Here is a 16,759-nt window from a genome sequence, read left to right on the forward strand (position 1 = left end):
TTGTCACTAAGTATAAAAAACATACATATTAAACTTGAGAAGATAAAGGATTTACTCAGCGTGCTACAAAATTTCTAAAAATCAATTCAGCGTCTTTGAAGCTTATAAACATTATTGTCTTTTTAAGCTATAGTCAGCAGGAATGTTTTTACAACACAAGAAGAAACCTGATATCCTGCCTAATAGGACATAACGAATAGTATACACTAACCAGAGAGGTACGGGCGCTAATGGTCATTTACTTAGTTACCAGCAGTTATGCATTGCACAGAATCCCGTGCTCTATGGATGTTACAGTATTTTTTCTAAAGTTTCTATTTCTCAAACTATCACTCTTGGTTTCCCTCCTTTGTCTCTTTAAATGCTTTGTAAGTTTCTTATCCTTCTCCATTTTGTTTACTGTTACCCCATCTCTATAAACTCTCATAATTGTTACTATATTGATCCATCTATGTAATTTATCCAATCTGCTCTTTTGGTTCCACAATAAAAGCTGTCTGAGATTGTAAGCGACACCATTTTGCTCTACACACAGTTATCCCAAACTAGAGGCATGTGTTGGCTAAGCTAGGAACGTGAAACAATGCATATGCAGCATATAATAGAAATGTGTTAATACATATCACTACTTCATTCGCAAATTCCTATCTTGAAGATATTACAAAATTAATTTAAAATGAGCTGCCGAGAGCACCTGTTTTAGGGCAGTCGCATTTTGTTATACTCGCATCAATTTTTTTTTCTACGTCATCCAAATGATTTGCTTATACTCTGAAGGATAAAGTAATTTGGTATTAAGTAATCTTAACCTAAATATCCTTTCAACCTAACATCCACATTTTTTTGTTCACTCCACCGGAAGTTTTACTTTATCTTTGGAGTTGAAGCTTCTTATTCAGTCTTGTAATTACTTAAAAGGAGGGGAATCTTAAAAACGACAGCAAAAAATTATGCATTTGCGCATTAAAAATACTTTTAAAAATGCTACATATACATATAATTCGAAAGTTTTACTCAATACTATAATACCTTAACCACAGTCAATTATGTTTTAGAAGGTTTAAAGTTACGCGACTCTGTTTTATGAAAGAATTTGCAAAACAAATTCACGTCTATTAATGCACGTGCGTCTTTAATAATAACATATGTAAAGAAAGACCAATATGTTGCATTTATCAGCTTTAACGAACACCCCAATGTAACTAAGGGACGGAAATAAACAAATATCTACTGTAGACTTTATTGCAGTATGTAATGTAACGTCCTGAAGGTAGCGCATGCGCATTATCTTTGTTTAGTTTCCAATCTGATCAGCTGTAGCAATGGTAAGTCAGAGGTAACGTCTATGAATTGGAATGATTTTTGAATGAGGATGACCCTGAAGTGGTTGTCGTAGTGTATTTTTAATGATAAAGACTTGATGTACTGCTTTTTGTTCTTCCAGCACAAGCTAAAATCTTCCCAGAGAGAGAAAGTGAAGCAATTCATATCATTCACCCAAACGGGAGAGAAAACAGCCATCTATTGCCTCACTCAAAATGACTGGAAATTGGAGTTGGCTTCCGATAACTTTTTTCAAAATCCAGATTTATACTATAGAGATCAACGGCCTTCGGTCGACAAGAAGAAGTTAGAACATCTCTATAACAGATATAAAGGTAGGATTAGTTTTGGCAGCTACAGTAGGTCCATCTCCTTGTTCCGTGTATTGGCCGAGAAAGATTTTATTAATAATTCTACTTTGTCTGATGAAAACTCACATACACCCTAATTTATTTTTCAGTGTCGATTTAGTTAGATGATTGTACATATAAACGTAAACGAGTAATTTGTTTGGATATTTTCACTGCATGAGACAACGCATGGGTGTATTCACCTCCAATGAAGTTATGGTATGAAACACTCATTGGACGACTGTGGTAATTTAATTTCTCACCAAATACGTGTACCATTATCCTAGCAATGGCTAAGTGGGGTTATTGTGCATACCATAATTGCTGATGCAAACTTCTGAAGATTTTCCATGCCACTACCTTACATTAACAATTGTATGGTGGGGGATCCCAGTGAAGAATGGGTAAATGTATGATACTTTAATTTCTAGCTAAATGCATGAACCCTTTATTTGTTAAAGTTTTACTGTATTACAGATTCTGATTTCGAACAGAAGATATATGTTTTCCTGTAGTAAATAATGTGATTTGACCTTCATTTCAACCGCAAACCAACAGAACAACCAATTCGACAAACTTTTAAGTAGCCAAACTGGTTGCTGTTATTACTGATGAAATGAAGGTGAAAACCGGTTAAATCACGTTATTTTCTACAGGAAAACATAATTTCTGTTAAAATGTTTAAATATAATGTTGTTTGTTATATATATTGTGTTAAAATGTTTTATTATAATGACGTTCAAATTCCGTGTCACTTCACTCACGTATGTACTGCGAACGTTAACATTAGCAACGTTACCAATGTTACACAGCGTTACTAATGTTACGATGTCATTGCTAATGTTAGCAATGGTACGGTAATATTAGCACGTGTATTTTAAAGCATTTTTCCATATATCCTTTACACAATATATAAAAAGGTACAAAAAGGGTACAGAACCTAACAAACCCACCTAACCTAAAAGTTCATAACATTAGCTATACTACATATAATGGTTCTTGTTCCGCCACTGGCTCTCTTACGCTCGCAGGAAAATAAAACATCAAGTTCGTATGTACTGGCAAGCGGTAATGTTGAGCTGCGCACGCTAACGTTAGCAATGTTACGATAACAGTAGCAACTCTAAATATAATGGTTCTTGTTCTTCCCACTAGGAGTCCCCCATTATTGTAGGATATAGATATACAGTGAACCCTCGTTTATCGCGGTAGATAGGTTCCAGACGCGGCCGCGATAGGTGAAAATCCGCGAAGTAGTGACACCATATTTACCTATTTATTCAACATGTATATTCAGACTTTTAAAACTTTCCCTTGTACGTAGTACTGTTAATAAACTACCCTTTAATGTACAGAACACTTAATGCATGTACTACAGTACCCTAAACTAAAACAGGCACAAATATTAAAGGCAATTTTATATCATGCGTTTCCTAAACACGCTAAAAAGCACGTTAAAAAATGGCAACCAATGTTTTGTTTACATTTATCTCTGATCATAATGAAGAAACAAACTGGAGGTAGAGCTTTGCTTATTACCCAGACATATTTCCCATACTATTCCCTTAGAACTACATCACATCTTCCTACATTAGATATATATATATATATATATATATATATATATATATATATATATATATATATATATATATATATATATATATATATATATATATATATATATATATATATATATATATATATATATATATATATATATATATATATATATATATATACATATACATACTACATATATACATACATACATATATACATAAATACATGCATACAAATATATGTATATATGTTACTGTATATATATGGGTTATGGAAAAAATCCGCGAAGTGGTGAATCCGCGATGGTCGAACCGCGAAGTAGCGAGGGTTCACTGTATGTATATTCCTGAAACTATTCATTTGCGACGGGAACGAGTGTCATTTTTGAAGAGAGCGGAATTTTTTCTATAGAAGAAAGTAGTTTTTTTCCTAGGTTACATTGCCCTGTAATACAGTACAATAGTACCCTTTATTTTTCCTACGCAGGCAATTACCGTGTACCCCATTGGAAAATGGGTTTTGGGTTGAGAAAATGTCCAAAACCAGGGATTTACAACAATAATAAAGATCATAAATGCAAAATAACTACAAGATAACCAGTTGGAAAGATATATTGTTCATGTAAGCGGCTGGAAATTAAAGTACCATAATTATGTGTAATTCACTTCATGTCCTTCTAATGGTTTTTGCTCCCCCGTAGCTCGCTATGCTCGCAAAATTAATATTACCTCACTGCTCCTCTGTTCTGCAAGTGGTACATGGAATTGCTGGGTACACAAGCCATATGGGTCATTATTTCGGCGATCTTTTATACTTTAAGTAACTATAGCTATTTACTGAACGGAGAGTGTTTTCAACATAATCAGTGAGGTGTATGTATCCTGACAGCCATGCCCCAGAACTCCAATATTTTCAACCTAAACATTGAAATACGGCAGTCTAAGGGGATTGCTGGGATGTTAGGCCCCCCAGTAGGTAAGGATGCTGCTTGTAGGTTATGTAAGGAGGTATTCCAAGCAGGTGGGAGGTCTTGTCCGTTGTTATACAAAGGCTCTTAATCAATTACCGAAATATATGAAATTACACAAAATTTAGAAATATATTGTACTTCCAGACGTCTTTACGTGATGATAGTGAAGTTGAAACTGAAGGGGAGGGTGGAAAAAAAAAGTTGTAAAACAACATCCGGGAACTTGTGCATAAATATTTGGAAGCTCGTAATTGGTTTGAAAAGCCAGGTAATGATTACGTCGTATAAAAGCCAGAACAGCTTAAAAAATAATAAAGACAACGCATGTACAGTAACTCCCAAAAAGTAAACAATGGACTTAGAGTGAAAAAATTGATTAAACATTGTAATCGACCAATACGTAAGTTATTATGCCCCAGCCCACATTAAACATATAAAGAAAAATGCCAAACTATCCAGCGCTGGTCCCCTTCTTGCAAATTTGAGTTTCCCTAGTGAGGTGTATGTATCATGCTGCTATGCTCCATAGCTCCAATATTTTCAACCTAAACATTAAAATATGGCAGTCTAAGGGGATTGCAGGGCCCTTAGGCCCTCCAATAGGTAAAGATGCTGCTTGTAGGTTAGCTTAGGGGGTATTTTAAGCAGGTGGGAGGTCCTGTCCGTTGTTATACAAAGGCTCTTAATTAATTACCGAAATAGATCAAATTACACAAAATTTAGAAATAGATTGTACTTCCAGTCTTCTTTATGTGATGGCGGTACAGTTGAAACTGAAGGGGAGGGTGGAAAAGAAATGTAAAACAACATCCGGGAAGTTGTGCATGAATATTTTTAGGCTCGTAATTGGTTTAAATTGCCAGGAAATGATTACATCATATAACAGCGAGAACAGCTGACAAAAGCGAAAACGACAATGCATGTACAGTAACTCCCAATCAGTCTCCCAAAAGTAAAAAATCTACCTAGATTGATTAATGGACTAATCGTTTTAATTGACCAATACGTAAGTTATTATGCCCCAACCCCCATCAAACATGTAGAGAAAAATGCCAAACTTTCCAGCACTCGTCCCCTTCATCTAGCAAATTCCAGTTTGTTCCGTAACCGAAATACAAACCACGCTATTTACAGAGGGTTACCTTTTAGCGCAGCTGAAATGGCGAGCCATTAGAATTTAACGAGGGTGTATTACCCCCGCGCTAGTTAGCGGGGGGGTAGGGGAGTGGTAGCTAGCTACCCCTCCCCCCCCTCACACACAGATGAATGCTCACTTTCACTTTTGGCTCGGACTGTGACAGACGTCTCTGTCTTGGTCCTCTCTTGGCAGCCATTGTTTGTTTTGTCTTTACTTAATCGCTTACTTTTCACTTACTCAATATATATGTAAACATGTTTTCATGTTTGTATATATATTTGAGTATAGAAATAAGTAAGTTTCCTTTTCAGAGTTGTGTGTGTAGTGTACGATATCTACGTGGAGTCCTCGGCAGTTAGGCCACCACGGCGTAATTTTATGGGTGGCGATCGAGTTTGACTTATGTCTTTCTCTCTCTTGAGGTCGTTCACCCTTTTACTACGTGTTACTACGCCCTTGTAGCTTCCTTTCCGTGTGGGGGGTTTGCTACGCCGTACGTTTGTCTCAATTAGTTTATGAATCTAATTGTAGTTGTTTTTTGTTTTTCAGCTTGTAGAACGATTCCTTTCGGGGTTTTCGTTCTTTCTTTAGTGTTCATTCATTTTCAAATTACATAATTACATAGTTACATAATTATAATTGTTATAATTCTGTTTTGGTTACAGCTCTCCTTCCGTGAGTGTAAGTGGTTGTGAGGGCACGTGCCTGTTGTGTAATTCTTGTTTCTTTTCCCTCGGGATTCCTCTTCGGAGCCTTCCCGGGGGAATGAATGTGTACTAATATTATTTGTTTTATTTTTTTACAGTTACCGATCTAGTTCGTTTCTGTAATATGGCAACGGTGTGAGCTGTCTTGTTGAGTCCTGGGGATTCGGCTGTTGCTCCTCCCCCCTTGTATTTTCGTCAGGGGCGTGTCTCCTTCTACTGGAAGTACTCCCGTGACGACGGACAGCTCTCCAGTTCATTTTAGAACTCTCAGGAGGCTTGCCTCCTTGGGCGGGTAACTTTCCTTCCAAGGGAAGTTTTTCCTGTCCAGGCTTGAGTTTTTTCCCTTTTGGGGGGTTCTTCTCTTGCCTTTTTTTCGTGCGACTATGCTCTTGGTGCTGAGCGGTCACACCTGCAGTTTCGCTCTAGGGGCTGGGCATCTGCAGGAGCTCCTCTTCGGAGGATTGCTCCTTTTAGGTCACTGGCTGACCAGTCTCTTCTACGAAGTGTTTCTCTTTCGTTCGCGAGAGAGTACACTCATAGAGACTCCTCTTCGGAGGATTCTTCTGTTGCTGTTGGCCTCCCTCGCCGTAAGGCCCACCGTCCGCCTCGTCGTAAGGGCCTCTCATCTCCCTATAAGGGTGCTAAGAGGCGCCTTTTTGAATCTCCGTTTGCAGCCTACAACTCCTTTTTCTCGATCTTCCGTCTTGGTGCAGATGGACAGCAGTCTGATCTCGTCTTCCGACGGGCAACGGTCTTCCCGACGGACAACGGTCTTCCCGACGGACAGCGGTCTTCCGACGGACATCAGTCTCCCGGCGGACAACGATCCCTTCGGGGCAAAGGGTTGCCTCCCACGGGGGTTCTTCCCTTGCGTGTTAGGGTTTCCCTGCGCGCCCTTCTGCTGTGTTCTCTCCTGCTTTTGCTCAGTGTTAGCGCACAGGCGCTCTTCTGCTCATCAGCGCTCTCCTGTTCGTCAGCGCTTTCATGATGACCATCCCTGCTGTTCCTGTTGGTTCCTGTTACGCGCCCTGTGCGCCCACGTTCGCCCTCGCGATCTAGAATTTCGGTTCAGGTCGGGGTCAAGGACTCTTCTTCTATGCGCAGGCTTCCACGCGTAGCCTTCTGCTCGTCAGCGATCATCAGCTCGCCAGCGATCTCCGGATCGCCCGCGTGTGTTACAGCCGTGCCGGCTGTAACACTTCTGAAGGAACATGGTTCGCCAGCTACTAGCTCACCTGCGCATGCTGATCGCCATCGCGCGACCCTCGACTGCGGATGCTGATCGCCATCGCGCGACCCTCAGCTGCGGATGCTGATCGCCATCGCGCGACCCTCGACTGCGGATGCTGATCGCCATCGCGCGACCCTCGACTGCGGATGCTGATCGCCATCGCGCGACCCTCAACTGCGGATGCTGATCGCCATCGCGCGACCCTCGACTGCGGATGCTGATCGCCATCGCGCGACCCTGCGCATGCTGATCACCATCGCGCTATCGTCTACCCTGCGGATGCTGCTCGCCATCGCGCTACCGCCCACCTGCGCATGCTGATCGCCATCGCGCGACCCTGCATGCTGGTCACCATCGCGCGATGCGCCCTCCTGCACATGCTGCTCGCGATCGCCCTCCTGCACATGCTGCTCGCGATCGCCCTCCTGCACATGCTGCTCGCGATCGCTCCTCGCATACTGCTCGCCAACGCACAATCGCTCACCTGCGCATGCTGCTCGACCATCGCGTCGGCATAACACAACGCGCCATCGCCAACCTGCGCGTTAGCGCTCACCAGCTCACCACCGATCGCTTGTTGATCCATATCGCCAGCGGTCTTCCTCGCCCACGCGGCAGCGCGTTTCCTCGCCATCGCGCTAACGCTTGCGTTCGCCGCCTCGGACTCGCGCTCATCCACCTGCCCACCCTCACGACCGCTCGCCTGTGCGCCCGCGCGACCGTTCGCCTGCGCGACCATTCGCCTGCGCGCCCACACGCCCACGCCCACGTGCCTGCACGTCTACGCTCATGCGCGTCCGCGCCCATGCTCTCCAATGTTCGCCCACGCGCGAACCAACGGTTTTCCATCGCGCGGACGGATGGTGTTCCGTCGCGCGAACCTACAGTGTTTCTTCGCACAAACGTCGGCTTAATTCTTGCAGTATCCATTGCTCGCCTATGGGTTATCGCTCGCCGACCACCAGCTCTCGCCCTTCCTACCACGCTCGCCCTCCTTCTGCACTCCTTCGCTCACCTTCGTTTGCGTTACCGCGCATGGGCGCTTCCACGTTCGCCCACGCGAAAATCTTTGAATTACCGTCGCGCGAGCTCCAGGGCGATTGCGACCACGATTCCCAATGGGGTTTTCGCAGCATGGCCAGCCTGGCGAGTTCTTCTGGAGCGTATTTCCAGAACACGGCCTCACCCCGTAAACGCAGAGCATGGCACTTGCAAGAATAGGAGAAACTTAAGGGAGATCTGAGCAACACTCCTCTTTCCTGAACCTGGGTTAGCCCTTCCCCGTCATTCCCTGGAAGGATTTTTGGCGGGGGGGCTTTCCGTTCGAGATTTCTCCATCGGACAAGGGGTGACTGCTTACCCCTTCCTCTGGGAGCTTACCAGGTTCTTTCCCTCCTCGGTTACGGCCCGAGGTTTTGTTCAAGGAAGCTACAGGAAGATCATGGGTACTTTCCTCCTCTCGAGCTCAGGCACCTTGGCCTTTCGTCGTTAAGTATCTAACTTGCGGACAAGCTCGATGTTGTACCATCTGGACGCGCTGACTGAGGGCTTCCTTCGGGTGTCTCATCTGTGGAGGTCGACGACCTCAGACACCCTTCCATCCTTGAGAAGAGTTTGTTTGTGCCCAAGGACAGAGACTTAGACAGCGGCTGTGCGGAGGAAATCGACTTCCGTTTTCACTCCTCCAAGGCGCTTTCTTCCAGACTCTGCAGGGCTCCAGCGCCCTTTTCTTTCAACCACGTCGGCCTAAGTTATCGGCTACGACAACTGGGACAAGGTGTCCAATTGCAGTTTCCTCCTGTCAGGAACAGATGGCACGGGAGGCTCCCCCGGGGGGGGCATAGTCCTAAAAGGAGTTCACGAACTCTAGGATTGCAGGTTTTTTGCTGGGAGGATGCTTAAGGTTACTCATCCGAATGACAGCTTCCCGATGCCCATTCCCGCACAATCTCTGTGATCAGCCAAGGATATCGCGCCTGCCGTCTCTGTCAGCGAATTCAGTGTCTCTGAACCTCTATGCCATAGCGTCAGCAGAGTTGCCCGGTTGGGCAGAATGATCCATACCTTAGGTGAAGGTCTTCCTTAGGATCATTGACGGCTTCACCCCCGGCCTCCTCAGTCGATCCTTTCTTGTAAGGAAGGATCTGAGAGGGGATGTCCGTAGTCGACCTCTCAGCCCTGATCAAGTTGGTCGAACAGACTTCGGCCAGCGTAGACCAGCAGAATCGATCAGACTGGTAACGAGGCGACAGGACTCCTTAAACCCTGGATCGGAAGGACGGGTACTTTCAGTTTCCATTCCATCCATCTTCCAGGGTGCTCGTCGAATTCAGCCTAGACTGCAAGTATTCCTGCTTATGATGCAGTGTGGCTATCCCGCCGTGGCATAGCAGGTTTGTTTCCCCAGAGAACTCTCCCTGCCTTCCTCTTGGCCGCTCAGGTGCAGGCTTCCGCCTCCTCTGCTGTTTGGAGGGCTGGTCAACTCCGGTAGGCTCGGGTTCGACCTTCTTCAGCGCCGGGACAAGCTTCCGGATGCTTACCATGAGTGTGGGCTCATGGTATTTTGCTTGGAGCCTTCTCTGCCTCAACATCTGGAGTATCTGGCCATGATATTGAGTCAACGGCCTTACCACGTTGGAAACCCCGCTTCTCGTCCGTCCAGCGAGGTTAAGCAGCGTCGGTACTTGGATGGGTGACCACCTGGGGACGCCAGATTCTGTTACCACATCCTCCGAGCCTTCCTTTCGGTTGACTGTGGCAAGACTGAGGAGAGTCGCAGTACCTGTTCTCAGTCAAGCAGAGCTTTCAGCCCTACCTTGGAACGTTTCCTAGTTCTCCTTTCCTCATTGACCCGTCTATAGTCCGAACGGTCGCCTCAGGATAAGTTCCATTTGGGGCGATCCAAGTTCCGGTGGCTTCAGGCAATGTTTAACCGGACTTCCTGGCCCCTATGGGACCAGCGGAACTATTAGACCTGCAATGGGTGTTGACCTATGGAGCCTCTTGATGGTAGTGGATATTCTCGTCCTTTCCCCACATTCTTGATGCTGTTCTCGGACTCGTCAAAGGAAAGGGGGGGGGGCATGTTCCGGTCCAGGCCTATGGTCAAGACCTGAAGGATACCTCTCCATCATTCAGGCAGGCTTAGGGGCCTTAGTCTGGCCCCTCTACAGATCCTACACCTCCTGCCGAGTCGCCCCGTGCGCGTCGACTTCATGATTCTGGCGTATTCTAACCAGCAGGGGACGCATTTTCACACCTTCACATCTTGCAGTAGAGATACCGGGATGATTGAGATTCTCTCAATACCACCATCGGCTCTCTCATTCCAGGCAGGGGAATGTTCTCTCAGACTATCCGAGCAGAGCCTCGTAGAGAGAGTGTACCTGGGGGTCTTTGACCTTGGGTAACCAGCAAGTACTGGTCTGGGGGACCTGATCGCGACAGCTTGGAACCTCAAGCTTCCGCTATTCTTCCTCCCAGTCTCAGACCCCGGGACTCTGGCAAGATGCATTCCGGTGATGGTGGGACAACTTCGACGCCTGCGTCTTCCCTCCTTTTTGTCTGTGGACAATGGGTCTCAACAAGACCAGGTTGTCTGTCAACCTTTCAATGGGAGAGCTCCACTGGGACTATGCGCAGAACGGTTTCTGGACCCTCTGCTTCCCCTGACGGAACTCCTGGGAGAGCTTCTCCCACGGCGCAGACTACTCAAGCAACCACACTGCGACATCTCTCCCGAACCGGGGCGTCGCTTCGGCTTCATGCCTGGAGACACTACGCCTCCTCCTCAAGAAGAGACAATCCGCTACAGTCGCGTCATCTGCGATAGTCATCCACAGGGGTCTTCCAGGCAAAGTGAAGAGTCTAAGGTGGTTGAGGCCTCTTCTCCAGCAATAACGGTCTTATTGCCTTTCGGCGGGAGGAAACTCCTTTCCGCTCTCGGCAATGAAGCCTGTCGGTCAGCCTTTCCCTGACCTTCAGGCTTAAAGGAATAACTTTTTCCTGCCCGCTGGATCTATCCTCGCTCATGCGAAGCTACGATCGTCCCTGCCCTAGTCGGAGGAAGACCTCCAACTTGGAGCATGGCTCGGACTTTTAGTCCTTTAAGAGATCTTCTCAAGACCCTTTACGACAGGCCTCGGATTGTATTCCGCCTTGGGTCTCCTGCTCACTCTGGCCACGGCCAGTGTGTAAGCAATCTTCTTGGTCTCTTACGACTCCCCCCTTTCTAAGGAAGAGGGGAAGGCAACATTCAGGCTCGCTCCTGAGTTGTTGGCTAGACTCAGAATATGGGGGTCCCGGCCCTTCGGTCCAATTCATTCAAGATTTCGAGTCTCCATTCTGTATCTGATGTCCCAAGACCTTCTCTTTCTTGCCAGTAAAGGAATCGAGAGGTTAGCGCTGGGAACAGCTGCAGTTTGTCCTCAGTTGCAGCCGATTTGGGAGCACAAGGAGGACATGGGGGAGAGTCACCAGTATACCTCTTCAGCCCGGACTCAAGGACATTCATCCCGCTCGCCATCCTGGGGCCTCATAGTTTCCTAATCTTCAGCCTTCCAGGTCTCCCCACAGGAATCCTCCGGCTGTTGATGATCATCTTCATGAGACCAGCGCTCTTTCTACTAGTGGCACGCAAGGACGAAACTCTCCATCTCCTCCTCCTTTGGGGCACTCGTCTTCCGATCATCTTTCACAACAATCGTTAGATCATTATAGAGATCGCAAATCATCATGATCTCAACGCTCTTCTTCTAGAAAGTGTTCCTGCACTAGAGCCTCACGCTCATGAGACCAACGGTCTCAACGTTCTCCTAAGAGGCATTCCTCAATAGGTAAAGTCTTACGATCGCGATCATCACAATCTCAAGCAAGACAGTCTAGATCTAGTTGTGGACGTTCGCGTTCTAGATTGGGCGGATCTAGTTCACGAGGATGACGCTCACGCTAGGGCGATGCTTACGTGCACGAGGGCGCCGTTTACGAGGACGACGTTCACGATCGCGAGGCCAATGCTCATGTTCGCGAGCTAGGCACTCGAGACGTTCAGACCGTTGACAATCGCAGGCTAGATGCTTGCGATCAAAGTCTGGACGTTCTTCTTCAAGAGGAAGAAGTAAGCGCACGCAGTCAATCAGCACGTCACTTCTCAACTCGTCCCTCACCTCTATAACCCTGGACCAAACCTGATCTTGTTTTGTAACACCTTACAGACAGGCGTCCAGCTAAGCTACCCGCAGAGCCCTTTGCATCTTGGTGTGCTTTAGCGAAGCGATTACCTATATGACGCTCTCCCAGGCATTCCTCTGTGACGCTTTCCCAGGCGTTCTTCTGTGACTCACTCCCCAACGCTTTGGGTTGCCCTTTTTCGGAGGCCCTCACTGCCTACTACGTCTGACGTAGGCGATCCTATGGAGTAACAAGAGTCCTCATGGTCTCCATCTTCCAGCACGGCTCCTGCTGCTCGCGAATTGCACCCATTGTCGCGTGAAACTCGTGATTTTGCGATGGAATCTCACAATTTCATACAGTATACAAATTTGGGATTTCCACGAGCGATTCGCGAGTAGATTTATCGGAATCGCGAGCAAGTGCGGTCCCAACACCTCCGCCTTCAGCTTCTACCACCTCTAGCAGCTGGCCGATACTCTTCCCAGAAGGGTTCAAGGAGCCTCCTAATAAGTATGCCAATGTACCTATTAGTCCTGATCGTCCTCTTCGCTTGTCGAAAGAGCATCTCCTGTTGCCCCTGAGGCTATCTTCTACATAGCCCCAGGCTCTTAGGATTCCTTCTAGACAATGTTCTCCTCTTCCTGGATTCTCTAAGGAAACCCCGGACTTCTCAAAAGGGCACTGATCTCCCTTCCTGGGTTAGTGGCTTTTTGTCTACCTTTAGAAAACCTTGGGTGTGGCTCCTCCACCGCCACAGCCCCTGACTGCTTCAGTCAGGGCTACTCCATGGATTCCCTTAGAGTCTGATATAAGTTCGTCGCAAGAGTTCTGATCGTAGAAAATCTTCAGATAAGACACAACAATCCTCCCCATCTCGATCTAGTGCCGAGGTAACTGGCCGTAGATCCTTCTCTTGAGAACCTTCCCTTTACTCCAGTCAAGGGCAGGGAGATCTTGATGAAGCGACAAAAGAAGAAGATGAGAGGTGTCACTCCACGTCAAGCCTATTTCATCCACCTCGGACAAGCAGGGACATCGGCTCTCCGAGGGAGATCACTGTCCACCTTTTCAACCCTCAAGAAATTGAGGTGGTGACTCCGGACCGACGTCCAGTATCCTTACCTCCCGCAGAGAAAGAGCCTTTGGCTCCCGTAGCTAAGGCTTCTTGAAACCTCCGCAAGTTCCTCCAAACTATTTCTTAGAGGAACATTTTCCTGTACGAAGGGAGTCCAAGGGCACCAAGACCAAACCCAAGAATTCAAGGCAAGGGAAGCACGTTTGGGAGAGGCGGACAGGAGGTTCCCTGTGGCAGGTCCCTCTCACAACCTAGTTGATGACCCTGACCTACCCCAAGCTCTGAATGCGAGCCTGGAGGTAGATGATTCCATCGACATGGATGATGAATGTCTCCTGAGGGCAGCCAGTCCGAACTTTCACTTGGAACAAGAGTAAAGAGAGTCGGAGCATACTTTCTGGCAGGTCCTCCTTGCATAAGGGCCATCAACAAGCTGTCTGCTCCTGGTACCACCACCCTGGAAGGGAAAGAGATGATTCTAGACAAGATCTTCGGAACTCAAAATACCCCTAAGACCAGTGGAGATTTGCCCTGGTTTAAGTGCATGATTGCCACCAGAAGTTAAGCTATCTCTCTGATAGCTGGAACAGTTGTTCCAGCTATCAGAGAGATAGCTTAACTTGAGGGCAGGTTCCTCCTCGCGATCTTTACCACTTCCTTTTGTGTTACAAAGGAAGTACTACAAGATCGAGAAGGAACCACATTCCACCATGTCCCTTGACCCTTCGTTGGAGTCTCTGACGAGGGGTCGTCCGACCTAAACTCTGCTTTGAGAGCCTCCCTTTTGGCAGTTGGGCTCCTCAACATACAGCGAGGCGTGAAGTACGCCATGCAGGCTGCCTCATGGCTCGACCTATGGTTGGGAGTCCCTGAGCTACATTGTGTGCTCCCATAATCTTTCAAAGGAGTCCACAAGGAAGTCCTTGAAATCCTTCCTATTTTCTGGTACCCAAACTCTTGAGTTTGTCGCACCACTTCGTCAACTTTGGGCAAATGCCATACTTAAGAGGAGGGACACCATCATAGGAAAGTTCCACAGGCAGGTGCCGAAAGTGGAAGTGTCATGCTTGAGGAATTCCATGCTTAATGGCTCCTCTCTCTTTGTTCCCAAGGAGATTGAGAGGGCTGCTGAAAGATTGAGCAAATCATTGATTATTCTCTGCTCCATAGGGCCATGACATCCAAGTCCTACGGAAGACCGTCCCAGTCTTCTCGTAGTCAGTTGGCTACCTCCAACCCCTCGACTTCTAGGTCCTCTGGACCTTCCAAGGTGTCCAAATGCCCCTTTCAGACCAAAGACCATAAAGGGAGCAAGTCCTTCAGGGGAAAGAAGGGAGCTAAAGAGATTAGCCGAGGTGGCCGCTCCAGCTAGTAACGGCAATCCTCATCACCGACCACCTGTGGGGGGATACCTGCAGTGCCTCTGGTAGAGGTGGCAGCATCACGGGGCAGATCCCTGGACAATCGAGGTGATCACCGTGGGGTATCGCGTCACGTTTATTCAATCTCTCCCTCCTTTGACTCTGGATCCAATTCCGTTAAACTTTTATGCGAAGGGATCCGCAAAGGAACTGGCCCTCTCGGCCGAATTCCAGACCACTCTGCAGAATGGCACTCTCCGAGAGGTCGTGGACAGGTCTCCGGGCTTTTACAGTTGAATTTTCCCTTTGAAAAAGGCATCTAGAGGCTGGAGACCAGTCATCGATCTCTCTCTCTCTCTCTTCTCTGAACAAGTTTGTTCAACAGACTCCGTTCAGGATGGAGACGGCAGACACGGTCATCCAGGCAGTTCGACCAAGGGACTTCTTTGTACACTGGATCTCAAGGACACGTACTTCCAGATCCCAATCCATCCGTCTTCCAGGAAGTATCTTTGATTCATACTCGAGGACAGGATAAACCAGTTCAAGGTTCTCTTTTTCAGTCTCGCGACAGCACCTCAGGTCTTTACCAGGGTATTTGCCCTAGTGTCATCTTGGACTCACAAAAACGGCATTCGTCTCCTCAGATATCTCGACAATTGGCTAGTTCTAGCAGATTCGGAAATAACCCTTTGGATCTTGATAAATCTCGAAGTCATCACTGCTTCCTTCTCAGAGACTGGTACTGTATGTCTCAGTGTGATAACAAACACCGTCCAACTGATAGTCTTCCCATTAGACGAAAGAGTACACAGGTTTAGATAAGTGGCATCACCCTTCTTCAGATGGGAAGATCTACCGGCTCATCAATGGTTACGTCTGCTAGGTCACCTAATCTCTCTTCTCCGTTTAGTTCCAAATGGCCGCCTTAGGATCAGATCCCTGCAGTGGAAGCTGAACTCCGTGTCGAACCAACACTCAGATCCGCCAGACACATGAGTTCCAGTCACTCAGGAACTGATAACAGATCTACTTTTGTGGATGGCAGACAAGAACCTTTGCAGAGGTCAAGATCTTCTCGTCCCCCCTCCGGACTTGATGATCTATCCAGATGCATCAAAAGAAGGATAAGGGCCCCACTTTCTGCATCACATGATCTCCAGCCTTTGGTCAGAGTCCGAATGTTCTATCAGTTCCATCGGTTGCTGGCAGGTCATTCCGTGGTGTTGATGAGTGACAACACCACTGTAGTGTCTTACATAAATAAACAAGGCGGTACCTTTTTGCAGCCTTTATGCCTTCTTGCAGTAGAGGTTCTCAGATGGTCAGAAGACCATTCGGTGTCTAACGGCGTGCTTCATTCCAGACAAGAAGAATGTGCTCGTGCACAATCGGAGCAGAGCAACTCAGATATTGGGCACCGAATGATCTGTGAATCCTCTAATGGCCAACAATGTCCTTACTTTGTGGGGTTCCCCGACTGTAGACCTATTCGTGACATCTCTGAACCGCAAGCTTCTGCTGTACTGTTCTCCAGCCTCGGATCCTCAGGCTCTATGGCAGGATGCATTTCAACAACAGTGGGACAACATCAACATGTACGCCTTTCCCCCGTTCTGTCTGATGAGAAGGCTGCTCAACAAGACCAGAGCATCCAAAAATCTAATGATGACCCTTGTAGCTCCGCTACGGCGTCATGCAGAGTGGTTCCCGGACCTCCTGCAACTGCTAGTAGATCTAATGAGAGAACTTCCTCCACGACCAGATGTACTCAACTACACGCAGACACCTTTCACAAGACTGTCCAGTCTCTTCGTCTTCATGCCTGGAAACTCTTCAGCATCTCCTCTCTCAAAGAGGCGTTTCCCA

General features: G+C 46.9%; 1 protein-coding gene across 1 annotated transcript in view; it reads left to right on the plus strand.

The window, feature by feature from the left end:
* The first annotated feature begins 1,179 nt into the window (after window positions 1–1,179).
* Window positions 1,180–16,759, plus strand: part of SCCRO (defective in cullin neddylation 1 domain containing SCCRO) — a 79,929-nt gene continuing 64,349 nt past the window's right edge. Inside the window, exons 1-2 of the mRNA XM_068382401.1 lie at window positions 1,180–1,325; window positions 1,445–1,658. Coding sequence (XP_068238502.1) covers window positions 1,323–1,325; window positions 1,445–1,658 — 217 coding nt within the window. The 5' untranslated portion in view covers window positions 1,180–1,322. The remainder of the gene's footprint in view (window positions 1,326–1,444; window positions 1,659–16,759) is intronic.

Source organism: Palaemon carinicauda, chromosome 1, assembly GCF_036898095.1.
Source record: "Palaemon carinicauda isolate YSFRI2023 chromosome 1, ASM3689809v2, whole genome shotgun sequence".
In the NCBI taxonomy this organism is placed as follows: Eukaryota; Metazoa; Arthropoda; class Malacostraca; order Decapoda; family Palaemonidae; genus Palaemon; species Palaemon carinicauda.